Below are 25,736 nucleotides of genomic sequence, written 5' to 3' on the forward strand. Positions count from 1 at the left end.
TCTTTGTAGCACTGACTCATATCATTATCTCAACAACTCCAGTCATGATAAAAAATATTACAATGAACACCTCCTGTTTTCAATTAAAATGAAATAACAATGAAAATTATAATAATTTCAAGATTAGAAAAATATATTAACTATTGGAATAACATCAATGATCAATCATTACAAATATTTATTACAATGAATGCTCAAAGCAGGAAGTGAAACACAAAATATTTGACGACACAAAGAAATGTTCTGATTTTAACATTTACATCATGACATGCAAGATATGGAATGATATTTAGACACATTTATAGTGGGAGAAAGATTTTTTTTCATCTGTGAAGCAATGGTCTTCTTTTTATTCACGGAATAGTCTTTTATTTATAAATATACACTGTAACCTGGTGACAACTAAGGAAATTCAAAGTGGCTGAAAGAAATTTCAAAATCTAGATTGGCAGTTTCACTTTTAGGTATCTGATAACTTCAGAAGGATGTTTCCAACATGTATATATGCTGAACCTTGCCACTCAGAAAATGAATTAAAACACGATTTAGTAAATTCAGTAAATAAATTCTATATAGATAACATATTCCAGTTAATAACCTAAATATAATTTATCAAAGTTATGTTTACCTAAAGTCTTTACCAAACATGTATAATGTATGAAGACAACAGACAGGATATCATTATAACTCTGTGACCAGAACAACTACAGGACAGTCAGATTGCTACAGAAACAAGCATCCTTTTGATTATAAATTTAAAATCACATGATTCAACCCCGTTAATTGGGTTGAAAATTTAAACTAATAACACATATCAACATTGCATAAAACCAACATTATTTCGTGTAAAATTTAATTTCAGAATCAAAGCAAAATCCCAGAATTAAATAACTGTGAACTTGTATTGATGATATTGTAAAATTCTATCAGCTGTGGAAGGGAGTGGGTTTATAGTTACATTTCAGATAATCCAGCTGGATTACTGTAAAAGATTAATTCTAAAAGTTTGTCCATATTTACGTCTCAAAGACATCATTTCCACTCTGTCAGAACCCAAACAACTTTCTTGTGCTGTGATTGGTGAACACTACCTCAGTTTGTAGATTTTCTCTGAATCTATTGCGCAGTTCCTGTGCATTACTTTTAAAAACAGTAAAAATGTCCGAGGTCACATTTATATTAACATGATGATTTTGGTGACAATTTAACCGATTTAGAATTGAATATTTAATAGGTGGTTTGATAACAACTATGTCCCCTGATAAACAATTATGTCCCCTGATAAACAATTATGTCCCCTGATAAACAATTATGTCCACTGAGAAATATGGATAATTAAACCAAAATAATGAATCCAATCAAATAAATGTTGGGCTTTTTAGTCAGAATGTTAACAAATAATAACTTTTTGGCAAAATTCAGTTCCTTTACTTGTTATCAACTTGTACAGACTTCAGCATTTCACAAATTAAAGACCATATTGTATGTTTTCTGAACTTATTACAAAAATATTTATAATTTTAAAACATTCTTATGTTCACTCTGTTCTACTTTTTTATGTTTTGTTGAATTATGTCACTTTAAAATCACATTTCAGCTCAAAATTCATTACTTTGTTCACACTAAGTATTCAGTTCAATTCAATAGACATTTACATATGTGGATTTAAAAGTATCCACATTTTCAACTTGATTAACTCTTTGTGAAAATAATCTTACAGGAACTTGTCCTCCATCAAGAATATGTATATGTGATTACCAGGCACTGATACATACAGTGCACAGATTATGTATCGTGTTGTTTCTGGCTGATTATAAGATATATCTTTGGTGATGATACAGATGACATGGAGATGGTAGAGAAATGATGGAAGCTGTCTAGAAATGGTGGGCATAAAATCTTTTCCCCATCTCCTGTCCGTAACAAACAACTACCTTTATAAGGCAGTATAAACACGATCAACAGCATGATAAAATATTAATTCTTCAAAGGCATTTCAAACGTCCTTTAAGAGAAATTTGTCAATATCGTGTTACAATGAAAATATTGATTCCCATATTTGGACGGCAACCTGCTGTTTCAAAGGTCGTGACCTTTGTGATTTAGTTGCCTTAGATACTAAGACATCACAGATTAGCACTACACTACTCCTGCGATGTCCTTGGCACAAATGTCCTCATCACTCAAAGTCAAAGGTCACACACTGGGCATTGTGACCTCTGAGTAAGTCGTGGGTCCAAGGTCGGTATCTAGGATCTGTATAGGACGCCGACTTCGTGGTCTATCATCAAAAGTTAGGTCTGCGTACTGCAGTTCACCTTTCCCTTTATCAAACTGTTAAATAGAAACAAGAGTATGGTCAGCTGTTATTCAATAACAAACAGATCAGTAAACATTTCTCTTTATATTCAATATTATGTAATTATAAACGGTTGGGACTGTGACACTCATCAACAGCCACCATCATTTTGAGGAAGCACACTGTATAATATCCTGTAAGGATCAAATGTTTTACCCAAAGACATCACAACCACCACAGCATTGGACAGTCACAGCATTGGACAGTCACACATAGAAACACAAACATATCTGAGGGAATGAACTACAGACCTGCCAAGGGGGTATAACAACTTTGCTGGAGGTTGCTTGAAATTTTGCTTGAGATTGGATGAATTTGCTCATATTTTGCTTGAGGTTCCTGGGAATATGTTCACTAACTATTAATGTTTATATATGCTAAAAGACTTAACTAGTCAAACTATTAGACTGCCAGAGCTACATGTAAGCGTCACTGTGATTGGCTAATCAGTAGCACTAGGTGGCAGAGTGCGCCGCACATCGCTCGACTCATCATCACCACTGCTTAGGATCATATAACCGCAGTATAAGTGTAGAAAACGAGGTTTTTGAAAATTTCTGACCAATAAATTCATTTCGCGTGAGATAACTAAGGCTTGCATGAGTGTGTGACAGTGGCCAAATGCGTGAGACTTGGCAGGTCTGAAACTATATATCTCAGACTTTAGACAATGTTGTTTTGTCCAATGCTATTCGGACTACAGTATCCTAAACAAGTCAACAAGGGGTTTTCTTGCACTGGTCAGGGATGGAGTATTTTTACTTCATTTTGGGAAGAAAATTGTTGAATTTGGAAGGAAATTGTTAGGAGTAAATTGCACATTTTGAGAATTTGGCTTGGATATTAAATCATTTCATTTTGGAATTGGGCCTATTTTCCGCTTAAAAAGTCTTGCAATACGACATTATGAATGAAATAACTAATAAGTCTTTAAAACTCTTCTTAATGAAAATGGAGTTAAGCGTTTACCAACATATGTTAAAACTTACAGGTATAAGGGCTATGGAATAGATCAGACCAAAATAAATCTTCAATTGCACTTTCTCAGAACACAACTACAAAACACATTTTTTACCCAGTCAAAGAACAAATCATGGAAAACCAAATTATGATGGGGTGGAGGAAGGACACATACGGGCAACTTATACTCTGACTGGAAAATAACAATCAATGATCCCACAACTACTTACATTATTGTAACCAATGTTATGTTTTTCATCATTACGGATCACATCTGGAGGCTTGCCCAGGGCACTAAGGTCGGAGTTACTGTGGAAACAAAGAAATCAATGAAACAACAGTTCTCAACATCTCAGTCAATTTATGTTTAGAGGTTTTTCCGTGGTACGCTATTATAACTGATTTGTTTTTCAATGAAGTACATGATAATCCCCTACTCTATTTACAATAGCAGTTTATGTATTCTTGTACAACCACGATCAGTTCCTGAAATCTGGATATGTTATCATTTGTGATATCAAAACTTATCCACAAAATTTAAAGATATTCCAAACAGTTTCAACATAAAATGCTACAAGTTACATTCTACAGCTCTGCCTGATTACTTATGGAATTATTAGGAAACTTACCCCAGAAACTTTTCACATTTTGAGACAATGATATGAACACCAAGACAACAATAAGAGTTACTTCCCTTTAGCAAGATATTATTTACCACACACACAGTGTTACTTACTTCCTTGGTTTCTCTGGAGGTTCTGAAAAATAAATGAAATATTTTTAAAGACAAAATGTATGTAAACTTAAGCTGATGAGATGTAGATCTCAATCAAACCAATAACTGTCAAGTTTGGGGTTTTTATTCAAATTTCTGTGGGTTATCAAAAGTTTGAAGCAAAATGGATTTATTTCAAACAACAAATACCTGTCTAAAAGACCACCTTGATAACATAACTAATACCTGCTTATAAAGGTCACCTCTCATAAATACCTGTCTATAAAGACCTCTTGTTTCTGGTCCCAACTGTGTATTACAATTGATACTGACTAAACCATCTACCTGAAAACACCTATCATCATCGTTTCATTTTCCAATGTTTTATAAGCCTTGGTACTTGAACTTCTTTATTAAGAACACCTGTCTATAAAGACCATTATTCTGGACTCCCTTCAGGACCTTTATAGACATATAATCATTAAATCTATCATACTTATCTTACCTTCAATACTTTTGTTTGCATTCCTACGTTTCAGACACAAAAAGCCGACAACTCCAGCAATCACGATGACAACGACGACGACAACAACAATGACGATAATGATAGTGGTGTTGGGTCCACTGGAAGCTGTAAATTTATAAACATAATGAATCTATACATTTAGCCTTGACCTGTAAAAAGAAAACTACAGCTGCAAACTTTTCCAAGGTTTTTAACATATCCTGTAACATCATAAATTTCCTAGAGGTTTTATTATTGTTTAATTTTTAGGTATTCTTAATCCATGAAATCTGAAGTTCAGGAAACGATAACCAGATAAAAATTAACATAAACTTTAGTACAAGGGGAAAGAGTGAGAATGATATATACATATTTCTTAGTGTTTACTTGGCTGGTAATATCATTATAACAGAAGTTCTTATAACACAACCAGTAGAAGATTAGAGTGTGACATTTCCATGCCTACAAGGTCACCTTCATCGTATAACACAACCAGTAGAAGATTAGAGTGTGACGTTTCCATGACATTTCCATAACACCTACAAGTGTGGTCACCTTCATCTTATAACACAACCAGTAGAAGATTAGAGTGTGACATTTCCATGCCTACAAGGTCACCTTCATCGTGTAACACAACCAGTAGAAGATTAGAGTGGGACATTTCCATGCCTACAAGGTCACCTTCATCTTATAACACAACCAGTAGAAGATTAGAGTGTGACATTTCCATGCCTACAAGGTCACCTTCATCGTATAACACAACCAGTAGAAGATTAGTGTGACATTTCCATGCCTACAAAGTCACCTTCATAGTATAACACAACCAGTAGAAGATTAGAGTGTGACCTTTCCATGCCTCCAAGATCACATTCATCTTATAACACAATTAGTGACAGATTAGAGAGTGAAAATTAAACATTGTTGAAACTGTTTGAATTATAAAAAAATCTCTTAAATTCCAATAAAAATCACCAAAACTCATCATTCATTATTCACAGGTTAAGACAGAAGTCAGCTCAGCTTGGATGTCACATCGGCTTAGATGTCATGTGTTGAAATCTAATATAATTTATTAAGTACTTTCATGTTTTCATTGAATTTGTGTCACTTTGTACATTGACTATCCCAATTTGAACTGACCAGGGTTGACTATCCTAATTTGAACTGACCAGGGTTGACTATCCTAATTTGAACTGACCAGTACTGACTTTCCCAATTTGAACTGACCAGTGCTGACTATCCCAATTTGAAATGACCAGGGTTGACTATCCTAAATTGAACTGACCAGTACTGACTTTCCCAATTTGAACTGACCAGTGCTGACTGTCCCAATTTGAAATGACCAGGGTTGACTTTCCCAATTTGAACTGTCCAGTGCTGACTATCCCAATTTGAACTGACCAGTGCAGACTATCCCAATTTGAACTGACCAGGGTTGACGCTCCTAATTTGAACTGACCAGTACTGACTTTCCCAATTTGAACTGACCAGTGCCGCCTACCCCAATTTGAACTGACCAGGGGTTGACTTTCCCAATTTGACTGACCAGAGTTGACTATCCCAATGTGAATTGACCAGTACTGACTTTCCCAATTTGAACAGACAAGGGTTGACTTTTCCAATTTGAACTGACCAGGGGTTGACTTTCCCAATTTGAACTGACCTGCCGACTACCCCAATTTGAACTGACCAGGGCTGACTATTCCAATCTGAACTGACCATCCCAATTTGAACTGACCAGGGGTTGACTTTCCCAATTTGAACTGACCAGTTCCATCTACCCCAATTTGAACTGACCAGGGCTGACTATCCCAATTAGAACTGACAAGGGTTGACTTTTCCAATTTGAACTGACCAGGGGTTGACTTTCCCAATTTGAACTGACCTGCCGACTACCCCAATTTGAACTGACCAGGGCTGACTATCCCAATTAGAACTGACAAGGGTTGACTTTTCCAATTTGAACTGACCAGGGGTTGACTTTCCCAATTTGAACTGACCAGTGCCGACTACCCCAATTTGAACTGACCAGTGCCGACTACCCCAATTTGAACTGACAAGGGTTGACTTTTCCAATTTGAACTGACCAGGGTTGACTTTCCTAATTTGAACTGACCAGGGTTGACTTTCCTAATTTGAACTGACCAGGGTTGACTTTCCCAATTTGAACTGACTAAAGGTTAAGCATCTAGATTTGAACTGAGCAAAAGGATTTTCCTTCCCAAATTGAACGGACTGCAGGTCAACCACCCTGATTTGAACTGACCACATGTTAACTGTAAATTTACTTTAAAGGTTTTTTATCAGTTCAGCAATACAATCATAAAAGATCAATACACTCATTTCCTGATGCTATCAAATTCTTTACTTGAACCTGAAATACTGAAAATTTTAAAATATCTGCAAAATAACCAAGAGCTTTCAAGTTATTGATTGTAAATGTAATGTCAAATTGAAGAATTAAAATCAAATCACAATGTTATAAATGTATAGAAACAACAACATTAGATGGTAATTTATGCACTGTAAATAATTAACGATATAATATTAATTGTATAATAATTACAATGACATGTATAGATTTATACAACTTCAAAAACTGAGGTTAAAATCAGGATTTAGGGCATTAAGAACTAAGTGCTACAAACGGACTAGATATTACACAGTAGGACATGTGTGGGCAACTTTATCTTGGTGTTACGATAATAAAGCGAAGAAGTGAAGGCATCAGATATATATTCGGAAATAAGCACAGATAGGGACCGGCTTGATCACTAAATCTATATGGACGGGTTTATCCACAGGAGAATGAATTAGTACACGTCTGTGATTCTGTAATTCTAGTCAACAGTAGATATGGCTGGACCTATTCCCAGGAGAATGAATTAGTACTTGTCTGTGATTCTGTAATTCTAGTCAACAGTAGAATGGCTGGACCTATTCCCAGGAGAATGAATTAGTACTTGTCTGTGATTCTGTAATTCTAGTCAACAGTAGAATGGCTGGACCTATTCCCAGGAGAATGAATTAGTACTCGTCTATGATTCTGTAATTCTAGTCAACAGTAGATATGGCTGGACCTATTCCCAGGAGAATGAATTAGTACTTGTCTGTGATTCTGTAATTCTAGTCAACAGTAGAATGGCTGGACCTATTCCCAGGAGAATGAATTAGTACTTGTCTGTGATTCTGTAATTCTAGTCAACAGTAGAATGGCTGGACCTATTCCCAGGAGAATGAATTAGTACTTGTCTGTGATTCTGTAATTCTAGTCAACAGTAGAATGGCTGGACCTATTCCCAGGAGAATGAATTAGTATTTGTCTGTGATTCTGTAATTCTAGTCAACAGTAGAATGGCTGGACCTATTCCCAGGAGAATGAATTAGTACTTGTCTGTGATTCTGTAATTCTAGTCAACAGTAGAATGGCTGGACCTATTCCCAGGAGAATGAATTAGTACTTGTCTGTGATTCTGTAATTCTAGTCAACAGTAGAATGGCTGGACCTATTCCCAGGAGAATGAATTAGTACTCGTCTATGATTCTGTAATTCTAGTCAACAGTAGAATGGCTGGACCTATTCCCAGGAGAATGAATTAGTACTCGTCTGTGATTCTGTAATTCTTCAACAGTAGAAGACCTATTCCCAGGAGAATGAATTAGTACTCGTCTGTGATTCTGTAATTCTAGTCAACAGTAGAATGGCTGGACCTATTCCCAGGAGAATGAATTAGTACTTGTCTATGATTCTGTAATTCTAGTCAACAGTAGATATGGCTGGACCTATTCTCAGGAGAATGAATTATTGAATTTCCATTTGGTGATTTCCTTACAGAACTGCCCCTCTTGGGCTCACTACCAGTTACACAACGAGTGTCATTGTTGTGGTACTTACTGTCATCCTGGTCCTGGGGGGAAACTGTACCACCGCCTCCTCCTGGTGTGGGGTCTACAGATGGAACAGGAGTAGTTGTAGAAGTGGTAGTGGTGGGTGGTGTTTCTGTAGAGAAGGCAGGTAATAGATGTCCAGAATCATGCAGAAAACTCTCTCAGCCATAACACAGGCCAAACAAACAAACGCACTGTTCCCTGCTACCTCATTAAACAATTCTCTTTCACAAGTCCCCTATTTTCATAAGGGTTGCTGTGTCTATTTTCAATCAGTTTATATTACATTTTTTAGAAGATCATTCATGGCTGAATTTAGAAATCCAATTCCAAATCCAATATATTTTTTTTCATTTTTCATGATTGTTCCTTATATTTGGAAAAAACACTGCAGAATCCAATTCTGATCTATGAAGGGCTGAACTTAGCCATAAATTTAGTTTTCTTCAAATACATGTATAATCAGAATGCCTTTCATTTATCATTTCTAAAATGATTCCAAAGAAGATTATCTGCGAAGTGTAAGTCAGGAAACAGCATTTTCATATTGTTAGGCCTCAAGTGTAGACAAGGAATCTCTTGAAAATACTCAATTTTTCATGTTGTACGGGTTCATTTAAATTACCAATCTTTCCAATAAAAGCTCATTTAAATACTACATAGATATTTGGACAAGGATGATTCCTTGTTTGGATGTGATTTAAAACATTTCTTAAATAAAACTGGCAAAACAACAATAAAACGTCGAAAATTCAGTGTTTTACCTGTATCTAAACAACTAGCTGATTCTCTATTTACTTTCAAGAGGTTCCGTTAATCACTGAAAGTCATATTAAGTCATTTTGGTCAAAATTGAAAATATCAAACATAGACCTCATAACTTTCATTTATCAATACATGTCAGTGACAGTGTTTTGTACAGAACAGTATTTTCCTTAGTTCAAAAAGGTCACTTTCATGGATATATATCACTTTATTTCAATTACACTTTTTCCAGGAAACTTATAGTCAAAATGACAGATACTAATATGACTGACAGTTTCATACACTTTGGTATACTAGCTTATGTAGCCCGGATTACAGAACTTATTTATGCATGCAAATTATTAATTGTACATTCCAGCTATGTGTAAGCCATTTCCAAATGCATTTGTACTTATCATATTATACAACTTATTGGTCACTAACCCTAAATCATATCAGGTTAAATAATAACAAATAACAACCTATAAACTATCAGATTCTGTATTAAACATCAAATTTTAACCTGGTTATAATAGATACCAAATCAGGAGGACTTATAACAAGGTTATGACTAGTACCAAATTATAACCAGGTTTTAACTGTTATTAATTTATAACCTGGTTATAACTGATACCAAATTATAACTCATAACCAGGTTATAAACAATATCAAATTATAACCAGGTTATAATCAATACCAAATTATAACTTACAACCACATTATAACTGATACCAAATTATAACCAGGTTATAATAGATACCAAATTCTAAGTTATAACCTGGTTATAACTAATACCAAACCTTTTTGTGTTGATTGATAACTAGTTTTACTACTAACAAATGTAAACTTACACAAAACTGAAAAGATTACTAATATCATGTTCTCAAACACAAACTCCATAACCAGTTCCACAATCATTAAACAGAAAGTTACGTTCCTGTTTTCCAAGCCTAAATATTAGTCACTACTTAATTCCTACTCAATAATGTCTACAACTTATGTTTCTATCTGGTCTGATGTCATCGTATTATTGAAAAGTAAAGAACAATCCTTTTTTACAAAGATCTATCCAGATTTTACATGTGATAAAATATTCTGGATATCAGTGTATTTTATTTTGATAGGCTCTCAATGTATTTCAAAAGATCATCTTTAACAAGAAAATTTGCAAAAAATCAAATATCTAACTGTATATACAACACCTATACATTGATATACACAGAATATCATTAATTACAGATTTTCTCAAAATATAGTATAGATTTTTTTCTTTTTTTTTTGCAAAGTTGGGGACTGTTCATTCAATTAACTGAAAAAAATATTCCAAATGAAATGACATTATTTACTGGTTGTTTGTATGCATGAAGGATCAGTGTTTGATCAGATAGAGATTGGACAAGCATTGAGTAACACAGACAATGATAAAATAGTTCAAGGAAGTTTTAACCAAAACCAAGATGACAGGATATACAAACAGAACCAAAGGGCCAGAAAAATGAAACTAAAAAAGCAAACTGAAATGATTTACTCAAACGTTGTCAATAAAAAGCAGTAAACTTCGTGGGAAAATATCAAAAAGCAGGAAATGTAGAAGAAAATTTTTTTTTAAATCCACTTTATCCATTTTAATTGGGTATACAATGTTTTATTATGTTAGAGTGAGAGACATCTAAATCATCAACACAGCACTTTAATGGCTTGATCTTAAATGAATAGCCATTCTGTATAGACACTTGAGTTATCACATCACTGACCAATGTATCAATAAAGTCAAAAAAAGTTTGTTATAACATCTGCACCTCCTTTTTAAATGTGACTGTCCAATAATCTGTCTGACATAATTATTGTAACGAACAGAACGCCAGTGACAAATACCTCACCTATCTCAGACGTAAATAAATCACTCAAATTAAGTTATTTTCCTTTCAGATTGATTTTGTTGCAATAAGTGAGCAAACATTTTTTTATGACAATAGATAGGTTATATAGTATTTGTGATATATCTTAAATAAATATAAATATATAGGATGAATTTCTGTACAGCGCTTATAATTCAACAGCATCTCCTTTCACCTATTTATGCTGCAGTAAACTCAGGGAGCACAAGGCTGGCCCATTACCTCAAAATTTGGGGGTGAGCTTATCAGTGGACACTTAAATGCTACTTAACAGCAGAACTATTGGGTGGGCTAATATAACAGAAATGATCTTACTAACAAATAAACATTGTATATTTTTATATATAAATCTAATGCAGTGCAATGTCACTTCTTACTGGGGCTAGCAATCAGGAATGAAAACAAAAATATCAGAAAACATGTATGATAACTTAAAAGTTTGTTCCAGGAAATATATCACAAAGGTGTGACCTTGAATTAAAGCGCCATAAAGGAAAAAGAAAAAAAGTTCCTGATGTAAAAATGATACAAATGTAATATATTTCTGTATAATGTATTTATAGTGTTATATTCTGTGTGTATACAACTTTTCTGATCCGTGATTATAGAATGTTGTTTGTCCCATTTAATAGAAGATACAAAAATATTAGCAAATGAAAAAGAAGGAAACAACACCAATCTAATACATGATGCAAGCAAGAAAATGGAAAAAAAAGAAAACTAAATTCAGTGAAAAAGAAGAATACAAATTACAGGAAACTACTGTTTACAGATAACATAATATTTTATCATTGCACAACATTTCCATGCTCAACAAACTAGAAAGTCAGTCATATGAAACTGTAGAGCAGTTAAAACATATCAAACAGGCCCCACTTGTATGAAATATCTCAACTTGAGATTTCCTCAAGCCCAGATTTTCCTCAGCTAATATCTCCTTGAAAATATCTTGTATGAAAATTCCTCAAGGAATTTCAGGACAACCTAGCCGATGCCTTCCTCCTGTATCTTGAGAAAATTTTATACAAGCCGTTTTTGAGGAGATATCAGCAGAGGAAAATCTCGACTTGAGGAAATCTCAAGTTGAGATGTTTTATACAAGTGGGGCCAGGTCTGTGTATTACTGATCATATTAAGCAACTTCATTAATATTTACAATTACCAGATTTTTTTATAGGTTTGTTTCCAGTGATTCATATTCAGTGTTAATGACAGGAGAGTGAGAGAAAAGGGAGACAACTAAAAGGGATTGAAGAGTGAAGGAAAGGGAGGTAACTTTGGAAATATTGTGGTAGTGGACATACAAAATGTGATTAAGAAAAAAACAACATAATAAACAAATGAGAAATAAAGAAAATAAATGAATCAACAAAAGAAGGTTAAACTTTATAAAGTGAAAATGACCCAACTTTACAATCAAATCATTCAGTATGTTTTTTCTTTTTTTGTTAAATCAGTTTGAAAAATTGTTTTCCGATAGAATTTAATTGAAATTTTTGTCAAAGATCAAAATCTGAATAAATGACATTTAAATTGAGTCAGAAAGAAAGACAGATCATTTGAACACACACACAAGATCAAAGCTTGTCTCAGAAATATGTAAACATATTGTTATACCTAACACATTAATATTTTCTCTTTAACAGATAAAACCTAGATTTAGTTATTTTACAGACCTGTATACCTCAAGTATCCTAAATTATATCTATAAACTCAGGTCTACATGTTTACATACCTATTGTGATGGAGACAGTTCTGCTCTCATTGTACATATTTCCAGTAAAGTTGTTCCTCGCCTCACAGACATAATCCCCAGATTGGTCAATCCTGATGTTAGTCAGCTGTAACAGTGCTGCGGTACCGATTTGTGTTCCGTTAACACGCCATATATAGGTAGGGGCAGGGTTACCCTCAGCAGCACAATTCAAGTTCAATGTGGTGCCCTCATAATGCACAGCTGGGTTGGTAGGTGGAGTTACAATGGGCTGTCTTACTTTGTCTGTGTCAAAAGAAATTTTATAAAAACACATAGATGTAATAAACTCAATATCAAAATGCTAACTTTAGTGAAAGAAGCAGATTTTCAAGAACATTTCATCAGTCTAACCCAGATACAACTTAAAAATGATTAAATATTATTACAAGGAAGATAAATTTGTAACATGTTTTTACATTACAACAATAGATGTTGTTGCATGTACTGTATTATATATTGCTGTATTGAAGATCAGTCAACATGACTTCATTCAATCTCTTCAGGAAAATTACAGCAATGTAACTTGTATTTTATCAAATATATGGTCTGTTGTACTGCCCTTCAAAACTGACCCAAGTGCAGCAAAGTTTCTGTCATCACTCAACAACACATGAAATGATTGTTACAGCAGTGGAAAAATATATCATAAAAATTCACAAGTCTACACTGATAAAAATGTCAAATTCGAGTTTGAATTAATTGTTTAAGAATAAATCAATTTTCAATCTAATCTTCCACTGGTTTCTTTTTTACTAAAATCTTGTGAAAGACTTTGATATTATCTCAGATTCCACATATAAAAATATTGAACACTGGTTAATTTCAAATTAAATTGACACTTGTGTAAGAACTTTAAACTAAAACTATGATACTTCAATAGTTGGAATTTTCTAACGGTAAAATGCAATTTTTTGAAAAGTGATTCCTGTGAGATGATAATGATTTCCTTGACACTTACAGTACACGTTGATGGGATCAGTTTGTTTATAGTAGATAGTGTCTGTAGGGTTGGTGATAGTTTCCTGTTGTAGGGTACACCTGACAATGATACCGTTGTCACTGTTGGTCATCAGTAAAGAGATGACACTACTGCCGGTGAAGGTACAGTCGGTACTGGCGGACGTCTGTGTGGTCGAGTCTACAGTGGTACCAACGGAGTCTGATATACCACTGTACTTGGTCCATACAAATGTCCCTGCAGGACGACCAACATTACTGGTACAGGTAAACTGGACTGTTTGTCCCTCAGCAATGTTAGCCGCTGGGACCATTTCTACCTCACCGAAGGATGAAGCATTGGGTGTCGCTGTCAAAAAAATGATACGTTATAAAACTCCTCGGTTCTAAAAGACATTATAATCTATCAATTTTAACAGTTGGAATAAAAGACAATATGATCATAGAAATTATGCTCAATTCTTAAACAGACATCTGACTTCAAAATGATATATTGTAACACCCTAGTTTTAACACTTGGAATAAAAGACGATTTGACACCAAGGTATTAAGAGTCAAATGGAACCACTTATGCATTACTTAAACATTTTACTTGTACCTAATAGAAACCTGAAATAAATCATAACATTTTTTTTGAGGAGAGAAGCTGGTGGGAGACCCCTGACTAGTTATAAGGATTGAAGACTTTAGCACAGTCAGGGACTTTGTAGGTTGAACATCCTGCCCCTAAAAGCTGTGAGGAAATCAGGATAATTACTTTATTTCATACATTGCCATACCTTTGACTGTAAGACTGGTTATACTGGTTGGATCAGCTTGTTCAATATTATTTAGTCCAAAAGCAGCACATTGGTATTTCCTCTCATCATCACAAACAACACTTGTAAACTTTATCTTAGCTGTTAGTGATAAATCTGTTGGATTTGTTAGCACTACTCGTCCAAACACAGACGGGTTAGTTAAATTGGCTAATACTGCTTCATTCTGATTTGTTCCTGGTGGATAAAACAATGCTAATTGTTCGTATGTTCCAGAGTCTTTTGATGTCTCCCTTTTCCAAGCTATTGTAAACACTGAATCAGTAGGAGATAGATCATATGTACATACAAGTTCCACTTCATTATTTCCTAAAAGTCCAACAGGATTTGTTGTTGATGAGATTGTGACAACTGCATGTAATTCTGAAAAATAAAAGACAATTATTATATTACAGAATACATAAAGATGGTACATCATTATGATATTAAGAGATATTCAAATATATGATGATGAAACATTCACAAGAATCGTCAAATGAATATACCAGTCAGTTCACGAAAATTTTCTGTGTTTTAACACTGGAAAACAGCATTATGTTGTATTAAATTTGAAATACCATAACTCAGAAAGAGAAAATCCATGATATTCAATTAAAAACTAAACTAAGAGGTTCATGAGGTCGATTATTTTTTAAATAATTACCCTATTGGGTCTCCGCTTGTGAGGGATGCAGGTCCCTTGGACCTCTTGTTGAGCTTAATCTGATAACCATTAAGTTTTGACCAACTCAATCAATATAAAATCTTAATAATTTTCAAACTATTTTTGTAAGATGTTATTTTCAAATATGGTAAACCAACTTAACTTGTTTTTATAAAACTGTAAAATGAAACCATATACCTCTGATATAGAAATACATCTGATTCCTTATATCATACTCAAATTAATCATCCCTTCACAGATGTTGTATTAGAACATGAGAAGAGATACATACAGATATTGTATTAAGACATAAGGAGAGACACAAATAGATGTTGTATTAGAACAGGAGAGACATACAGATGTTGTATTAGGACATGAGGAGAGACACATACAGATATTGTATTAGGACATGAGGAGAGACACATACAGATGTTGTATTAGGACACGAGGAGAGACACATACAGTTGAACAAGGAAGGATATTGATGTAGACTTCAAACACTGACCATAATTTCATAGAAAGTAAAGCTGATTTATCAAATCAAGATTAATTTTCAATCAGATTTTTTTTCATTCATCAACAAAAGATAATTTTGCCTTTTGTTGCTAACCTGCTTCACACTGTGTCCTAGGTAACCATCTTGTGTTACTCAACCACTTCTGTCCTCTGTGTTACTTTGACTTTGACAACAAAGGGAGGTAATTCACCAAGGTGAATCAGTTGCCGTAACAGCTGATAGTATCATATTTAATGCTTTACATATTCAGCCTCAAGTGACAGGTATGATAACAGGCCCCACTTGTATAAAACATCTCATCTTGAGATTACCTCAAGTCGAGATTTTCCTCTGCTGATATCTCCTCAAAAACGGCTTGTATAAAATTTTCTCAAGGGACAGGAGGAAGTCCTCGGCTAGGATGTCCTGAAATTCCTTGAGGAATTTTCATACAAGATATTTTCAAGGAGATATTAGCTGAGGAAAATCTGGGCTTGAGGAAGTCTCAAGTTGAGATATTTTATAAAAGTGGGGCCAGGTATATTAAAACATACCAGTAATACACACCTAGTGGATATTATCATCAAACACACAATACTTGAATAGCTTTTCTTAAATTATAATCACTTGTAAAGGTAACAGTGATTTCTGGGACTCAGATATTTGAGTTCCAGACTCATGCTTTTCCTGTGGGACTCCTACATATTTTGAGGTCCCATTATATCTCAATACCAGAAGGACTCGTCAAAATTTTGGAGTTGGTGATCTGGACTCGCATGAAAAAAACGTGAAAAACCCTGATGTAGTAGATTGACGCAGTTATTTTCCTGTGATGTGAGCAATATTCTTCAACACTTTCTATTTGTTGTTATTTTAATCCTCAAGTGAAATAAACATGTATGCATGCACTGTACTAAATAACTGACCTCCGACAGAACTACAGAAATACTGACCTCCGACAGGGCTACAAAAACACTGACCTCCGACAGGGCTACAAAAACACTGACTCCGACAGGGCTACCAAAACACTGACCTCCGACAGGGCTACAAAAACACTGACTCCTACAGGGCTACAAAAACACTGACATCCGACAGGGCTACAAAAACACTGACCTCCGACAGGGCTACAAAAACACTGACCTCCGACAGGGCTACAAAAACACTGACCTCCGACAGGGCTACAAAAACACTGACCTCCGACAGGGCTACAAAAACACTGACATCCGACAGGGCTACAAAAACACTGACTCCGACAGGGCTACCAAAACACTGACCTCCGACAGGGCTACAAAAACACTGACTCCGACAGGGCTACAAAAACACTGACCTCCGACAGGGCTACAAAAACACTGAACTCCTACAGGGCTACAAAAACACTGACCTCCTACAAGGCTACAAAAATACTGACCTCCAAAAGGGCTACAATAATACTGACCTCTGACAGGGCTAAAATGTTATATTTCAGGTAGTAATGAAAAAGAAGCAGTGTTCAATCCAAGTGTTGGTTTTATGGTAAACATTTAAAGGTTATGTACAAGCTGTACTTATTATGTAGGTAGTTCTATTAAAGTTTTAATTTTGTTAACTATCTAAGTATACAAAGGATAATTTAACATTGACAGGAGACCTGACACAACGTAAGCGTAATTTTTACTATTTAGTTTGAACTGTACATATCAAGGTTTACTGGACTAAACATAATCTGTCACTTTGTTCAATACCCAAGGCAAAGTCATAAATACCTACTGTTGGAATGTAAGATATGTAGAATATGTACTCAGTCTTAGTGATCGGTCAACTTCACCCCTCTAAGTACCTGTACAGGTATATATAGAGCCATACACCAGTGTAAACCCTCAGTCTCTACAGACTGGTCAGCATATTCAATAGACTTAAAACCATTTCAAAGTTTATCAATATTTTCTTCCTTGAATTCATAATTCTCAGTTCCTCGTTTCAGTGTTTATTTTGAAATTTAATTGATCTTATTTGATTTTATAGATCAAGCAATTTGGAATGTTTGATTAGCTATAAACAACCAGACACTGGATACATATGTTATGTACATGTACTACTGTACAAATCTACCTGTACTTCCTGTGGTATACCAGGTATATAATGTAGGTATACACACCTGAAAAACATACCACTAATCACCACATATTTGTGGTATATTACTGTATGTGTAGGTGGTAAGTAGGTTAATTTATTGAAATGTCCTTCCTGTAATTACCAAGTTCATCCCAACATAAATTGATACAATTGGTCCGGGCACAAAAGTTACAGATCACATACAACCAGGACTGTTTTGTATGTATAGTAATATCTCCTCAATTTCGTCCTGATCATGGAAGCAGAACAAGTAATTATCCTGTAATACATGGCTATACATGTGATACCTAATATTTCCCCACAATTACCACCTTTGTCATCGACCGATAACCTTCATAACACACGTTTAAGTTAATTGTTTAATATAAGTCAGTCTGAAAATTGTAGCAGGATAAAATTACCATTAATTTTCAAAATTTCAAGGTTTCAATTAGGAAAATAGATCAAAGTTGAAGTTGTTTCCTAGATTTCTGCACTTCTTGATTTGGGATATGCATGATGTGATCGGACAAATTTGGGGTATTTATCAGTCCTTCTCAAACTTGTTAATTTATCAAAAACTCAGGTGAATTAAATATGTGTAATGAACATGAACTTAATTTTGCCCTTATTAGTTCAGAAGCCTTACAAGTTTAACTACTGTTCTGCCACAGGTATGTGAACTTCAGTCACCATTCTCTTGTTTGCTGCCCTCAGCGACATAAGATATTTACATGCATTTAATGTTTTGTCATCAATATACTTGCAATAAAATTTAAAATACAGTCTGAAGACCCTCATAAAAATTCACTTAAAAATTCAGAGTTTTAATTGTTTTATTTTTGAAAACAAACATGGAAACGTGACAATGATTTAGCCACCTGTGTGATCAGCCATGACAACGATAAACCAACCTATTATCCCACTACAACTGGGGCTTACACCTGGAGAGCTAGGCTGACAATTATCACAAATTTCTGACGAAGTAATGATACACATCAGGCCAAAAGCCATTAAATCGTATATACGTTTAACCCAGAACATGACTGTCACATATCAGAAATTTACTTATCAGAACTACCTTAACACGCATGCATCACATATTTAGAAAATCTTATTTTGAATAGTGGTAGAAAAAAAACCTAAAAATAATGAAATAATTAAAAATTCTGCAAATAAAACCCATTTTAATAAAAATTAAAATATTATCATTTATTCCTGTCATCAATAATGACAATAGTGATAAGACACTAAAGATAACATTTACTATATGTTTCGCTAACCTAGAATTTAGTACAGTATGAAGTGAAGATTTTCGCTAACCTAGAATTTAGTACAGCACGTAGTGAAGATATTCACTAACCTAGAATTTAGTACAGTATGTAGTAAAGATTTTCGCTAACCTAGAATTTAGTACAGCACGTAGTGAAGATATTCACTAACCTAGAATTAAGTACAGTATGAAGTGAAGATATTCACTAACCTAGAATTTAGTACAGCACATAGTGAAGATTTTCACTAACCTAGAATTTAGTACAGCACGTAGTGAAGATTTTCACTAACCTAGAATTTAGTACAGTACGTAGTGAAGATTTCACTAACCTAGAATTTAGTACAGCACGTAGTGAAGATTTTCACTAACCTAGAATTTAGTACAGCACGTAGTGAAGATTTTCACTAACCTAGAAAGTCAACCTTACAAGGAAACATAAACACCCAGTCTTACAAAGTCAACCTCACAAGGAAACATCATATTTTGTACAAAGTATTTCTAATTAAAATGAATTTGATTCTAACAAGAAATGATAATAGAATTCCAAACCCACAACATGATACAATTAAATACATTTATCAACATGAAATGATCAAGTGGCGCCCTCTAGTAAGGTTAAAATAACATTAGGACTCCAGCTTTTCTAGCATGTAATTGTAAATGATTGGGTGTAAGAATGTATTACAATACTCTGAGTACATGGTCTGAAGCTCCACACACCAATACCTAACATTCCTACACTGGAGTTTAAATAAGGATACAGACCGGTGTAATAAGAGAGGCGCTCTTCCGGAACCTTGACCAGTCTTTATGTAGTTTTCAAAGATGATCTACATCAAAGCAGACTCAAGCTTAGGTAGATACTAAGAAATGCTGTCTCTTCTCAAACTTGTATTGAGATAAATGACCCTAACTAGCACGCCTATTGGACTGTAATGGGCTTTATTATTTCAACTGACATGATTTGTCTATTGCAATTGTAGGGGTCAAAGGGTTAGTGTATTAGAAATGTCTGACCTTAAAGATTATACATGAAGACAGGTGAGTTTTACTGTTACTGGCCTAACCTTACCTCCTCCAACAACTGTATATGATGGCTGTGCATACTAAGTACAGATTAAATAAATGGTATTGAGAACAGACATATTTTAACAATAATATTTTTTTTCATTTTTCATGCTGAAAATATAAAGCTAAAGTATGATTTTGATTATTGAACCTTCTGTATGTTTGTTATTATAGCCACATTCAAATCTATCCATGCCCTAAAATCTACCAAAAGACGACAATCCCCTAAAATTTGATTTCCCAAAGCAAGTTTGTCTACAGAAAAAAGAAATTCTTTCGAGTGAACAATACATGTAAATGCTTTGTTCCAGAGGCCCTGATAACTCCCTGGATAGACCATCAGACTTTAAAGCCTCCGGTGAAAATTCAATGTCTAATGTTTGTTTCAATCCATCGGAGAATGGTACATGTCTAACAGGAAGCTGAGATCAAACAGTGCAACCCACCATTACTTACTGAATGAGGGTATATACAGTACAAAACACTCAAAATTATTGAAATTCAAGACATGCATCCCCAGTTATCAAGCACCCCTATATAACTACATTGTTAAGGATACAATGCTTGTTAGGAGATCTCTGTATACCACTAGGTTTCCTTCAGAAGCCTTCAAGATGAACCTCAGTACACAAATGATCTTAGCAGTGTGTTGTTTTTTTTTCAGAAATTTCCCCAACTGGACATTTTTTGTCTGATTAATATACAATTATACAATAATGTGTTCACTATTATATAACACATATGTCCATGCCCTCTAGTTACTTACAGTAATTGTATCCTTGCATACACGTCACCACTGACCAATTGTACAAGGGCAAATACAGAGTAATCTGCCCTTGAAGTAGACATGTCAAAATTACTTTTCATAACTAAAATTAAATCTAGCTCACTTCAGATATTCAACAACAGTCTGACATGTCAAGTAAACATAAAGTTTCTTACTGTCCAAGATCTTGAACACCAATGACCTTGAACATTGACAATGTGATACCTTAAGCTTGAATACTAACAATCTTGTACAGACAACCTTTATACACTTGTATACAAAATATAAGTTATCGCACATGTTGGTACTTTTTTATGTATAGAATAGATTCAACCTTCAAATACTAACACTTTTTTGTCTGTAACTTTGACTTTTTTCCAAGCGTAATGTCAGCTTAAAAGTTTTGTTTTCATAACACAGAAATCTGATCTGATTAGAAAAAATCAAAACATTCACAACTGTATTCGTCAGTTATCTTGCATATCTTTTATTGTGTATACGTGTCGTTTATCAGCCATATTACTGAAACTTGATCTTCGGCTGATCACCAGTTTAAAACTCTTCCTTCTGACAAATATAGATGTCAAGTTACAGTCTAGATCAGTCAACTAAAGTGACTGTATTCCTACCTTATAGACCTACAATATATATATATACATACATCTGTGTAGTAGTACAATATATCTATATATATATATCTGTGTAGTAGTACAATATATATATATATGTGTGTGTGTAGTAGTAGTACAATATATATATGTACAATATCACCCCAAGTCAGCTGGGATGTCTACCTGTAACAAATTGGCTTTATTCCAAATCTGGAAAAGAATTCTTTCAAATGTTTCACTACAAACAAGTAAACAATCTTTGAGCACAACATTCAGCTCTTGCCTAACACAAGTACATTGAATCAAAGTATCTTAAGAGTAGATTTCTATAAATATCTCTACACTATGATTTTTTACAACGCTCCCTTACCTTGAGCATAAATGGAAATGATATGGAAATAATATACAGACTACCTTCCCCATTTAAGAGTGAGTGATAAATGGTACAACATTACACAATATCAGCCAGTAACAGGCCTTTAATCTACCACTGATATATATGTGTGTGTAGGTCTTTGTGGTTAAAATCTTTTCACACAAGAATCACTTGTTATGACAAGGTAAGAAAAATCAATCGTTTTTGCCGGTTAACTTTAAGTTCTAACGCCAGAAAATTAATCTTGCACATACATCAAGACATAATATTTACAAAAAGAAATAGTATTTTATCAGTTTTCTTGGTAAAAACTTATTGCCAACAAGAACAACCAAATATTTATCAAATCTTCAATCTCCTATATTTCAACCCATTTCAATGTATGCTCAATATTTTTCTAAAATAATGCAAACCACCTGATTCCAAACAATTTACAATTCATTTTATCAATACGAGACACCAGTAGTCATGTATACCCCTTTGTACTCCGTAATAACATATTTTAGTCATCACACCCATGGAGCCAACACATTAATATTTTACTCAAACCCAGGGGTGGGCTTATTACAGGACAATGAAATAGCAAAGATTGTTATTTTACTGCTTTGTTATATACATAAGTTTGCTTATTACCAGAAATGGACTTATTGCCAATTGAGTTTTCTAATCAGTTTTTCTCTCCTTTTATTGGACCCTTATATGGAAGAGGTTATAAAAACTAAAAAACAATTTACCTCTGTTGGGAAATAATCCAAAATAAAAAATTCTTTCAGAAACAACTGATAAATTCCCAATGCCATGTTTAACCAATGTGTGCAGGTGTGCTGCGATGGTATCAACACTAACATAATGAATAATTCATACCCAAATTTGTAACTCTCACTTTATCCCTGTACACATGGGGCAACAAATTGAACTTTGTATTTTTTTGTTTGATATTTCTAGCTACATGCACCACTCAGTATAATGGTGTATTAATCATTTCTACTCACACTTCCTGGTCTATCAATGTTGTTGATGCTCATACATGTGTATTTCAGATTATGTTCGTTATTTTCTTTATCATTTATCAATTAAAGAGAATGTTATTTTCTTTATCATTTATCAATTAAAGAAAACATTTAAGTGTTGTTACAGACAACAGCTAGCCATACAGATCATCACTCATTTCCACTGTCAGGCATACTTTCCGTTCTTTTTTCATAAAAATATATTACTTCATCTGAAATTCTTCAGTGTCATAAAGAATTTATGTTGCATTTTATATCTACAAAGGCATGTGTTGTCGAGCATGAAGAACGAATCACTGATATTAAATATTAACCACAACACACTGTAATAGTCTCAAACAATCAATTTCTGATCATGATCATAACCAATCTTTTCTACACCATAAACCTCAAACCATACAACAGACATACAATCATGCACAAAATTATCAATAGATCTGTTGTGTGAATGGAGACATTGATCAGGATCCATCAGTAGTTTTGGATTTTGTGTTACAAGTCTGAGACTTTCAAAATGAAATATTTCAAACACTTCAATTCTTTTTCACTTTCAAATTAAATATTTCATCAAATCCTTCAATACTTTTTAACTATCTATATCATTTATCTAATTTATTATTCAATCCCACAATATGCATGATAGTTTAAGTTTTATTGATTTCAGAAATATTGGTAATTTCGTGATTAATCTAACAAAACTTTACCTAGCTCTGGTCTATATTGAGTTATATTTCATAAATGTTTGATTCCTTATACAACCTTATACACATATTGATATGTAATACCTGCATATATATTTAAACTTTGACCTCAAACTAATCTAGAAGCCCAGATATCTGGCTTCTTGCCTTTTGAACTAAAATTCATACAAAGTTGAATTACCTAGTAAGACATATAATATAAGTAGTATTCCTGAGATCTTAGAGCTGAAAACAATGAGAATTTATAAATACTCAGCACCTAAATTTAATCAGTGATTAAATGGCCTTCATCTCAGAAAAATGTTCACCAAAATATTTTATATCATTTGAAACTGGATTTTACAGCTACCTGTTAATGTTCAAGTGGGAAACATAGCAAAAAATGTTCTGTAGATCACTGGGGGAACAGCTAGCCTATTAGGGCCATACTGGGGTGGGGGTATCACTTTGGAAACAAGGATTTTTTATAGCTATAAGCTGGAACTCTTGGTCTTATATCAACATTTGAATCAATTTCCTTGGATTCAAAATTTAGAAAAACAATGTTTCATTTCCAACTTTTTATATGATAACTTTTTTTCAACATTATACGACTTATGTACCTGGATTGTAACTAACTAGTCGTCTCCAAACCGATGTAATTTCTGACTGATTGCTTTTATCAATTAGATTTTAGGTTTAAATATTATTGTCAAGTTCTTATTCAAAAGAAACCTAGAAATAGAACTGACCAAGTAAACTCCCAATAAATATTCTGTATAGTTTTGACCAAAATTGTCTCCAAGACTGTCAGCAATAACAACCTCTCCACTGTCCCCTCTGAGCCTAAGCTCATATATCACCAGGGGGAGGTAATTCAACTGTCAGGTTTTTGTAAATACCATTATAGAAATGTAAACAATGCCTCTCAGATCTGTTTCTGACACCCTGATAACACGACCACTAGTGTGCTGTGGAGCAACATCAATTATATGGTCCTAATGAGCAGCTGTCAGTTACTTCCCTAAAATATAAACATTACAAATTTGTCCTCCACCCCAATAACCTCCAAAACCAAGGACAACACATCCATTGTAACCTTTTATAAAACTGAACTGAACATCAGCAGTACCAATGATAATCTTTTTCTCTGATAATCCACTTAGGAATGTTTCTTAAGTGTAATTTTCTCCTATGGTACCTCTTCTAACTATTTGTTTTTTACCTGAGGATGAGTACCACCCTCAGGGACAAACAGTCATAATCTTTCTACCTACACGTTTCAATTCCCCTCCTGTAGTGCCCCTACCTAACAATGTATATTTCACATGACTTTGTCTATTTCTTATCTATATTCCTAAAATGTTCCTGACATTGAGTGTTTAAAGAAACTGTTCCCAGTCAGGAGCTGACTCTCATAATATAAATGTCTAATTTCTCTTAACTGAAAATGAGTATTTCAGGTAAAGATTTGCCTGTGAGGTGCCCCTTAGAATGAGAGTGTCAAGTTTTAATTTACTGCTGTAGAGTGTATTGGAGGGTAGAGAGAACCTGCAACAAACAATGAAGGTGTGAGGTGAGATTTCACAGGTGCCCTGTCCTGACCTGGGCAGGGATAACAAACCCATCTCCTCACAAAAACGAATTTACCAACAGCTTCACCTAACAAATCAACTCAAGCAAGAGTAACATTGAAATTCCAGTAGTAGTTTACTTTCAAATCGTGTTCATATTCCATACTCACATTTTACTCTGGTGTGAATATTGTGCAGGTATTCCTAGCTAGACTTTTAACTGTTTTAAACTGACAAGACTTGAAATGTCTGGACAATGACCAATGTGACAGATAACAATGGCAGTTTTTATCAGTAAAACTAGAAGTCTGGTGATAAACATGGACAAATGTTGGATGTTTCAGACCAGAACAAGAAACTTTGTCAAACATTTGAACAGAAAATTAAAACTTTATCAGTAGGCCAAATATGATATTGTATTACATCAAATATATATTTAGTAATGGCTGATTCTAAGGAATTTTACAAAGAGAAATAACTGTTGGTCTATTGCATGAACAAACAACTGAACATTACTAACATTTTAGTGGAAACAATGTGTACAATGG

General features: G+C 34.0%; 1 protein-coding gene across 1 annotated transcript in view; it reads right to left on the reverse strand.

Annotated features, from left to right (window-relative positions):
* Positions 1–2,196: 2,196 nt before the first annotated feature.
* Positions 2,197–25,736, reverse strand: part of LOC132551856 (carcinoembryonic antigen-related cell adhesion molecule 5-like) — a 37,963-nt gene continuing 14,423 nt past the window's right edge. The window contains exons 2-9 of the mRNA XM_060215999.1: positions 14,562–14,963; positions 13,784–14,131; positions 12,805–13,068; positions 8,435–8,539; positions 4,540–4,665; positions 4,056–4,077; positions 3,550–3,628; positions 2,197–2,334 (exon numbers count right to left, since the gene is read on the reverse strand). Coding sequence (XP_060071982.1) covers positions 2,197–2,334; positions 3,550–3,628; positions 4,056–4,077; positions 4,540–4,665; positions 8,435–8,539; positions 12,805–13,068; positions 13,784–14,131; positions 14,562–14,963 — 1,484 coding nt within the window. The remainder of the gene's footprint in view (positions 2,335–3,549; positions 3,629–4,055; positions 4,078–4,539; positions 4,666–8,434; positions 8,540–12,804; positions 13,069–13,783; positions 14,132–14,561; positions 14,964–25,736) is intronic.

Source organism: Ylistrum balloti, unplaced genomic scaffold (assembly GCF_031769215.1).
Source record: "Ylistrum balloti isolate Yb309-2 unplaced genomic scaffold, AGI_CSIRO_Ybal_v1 Utg370222, whole genome shotgun sequence".
NCBI classification, from domain to species: Eukaryota; Metazoa; Mollusca; class Bivalvia; order Pectinida; family Pectinidae; genus Ylistrum; species Ylistrum balloti.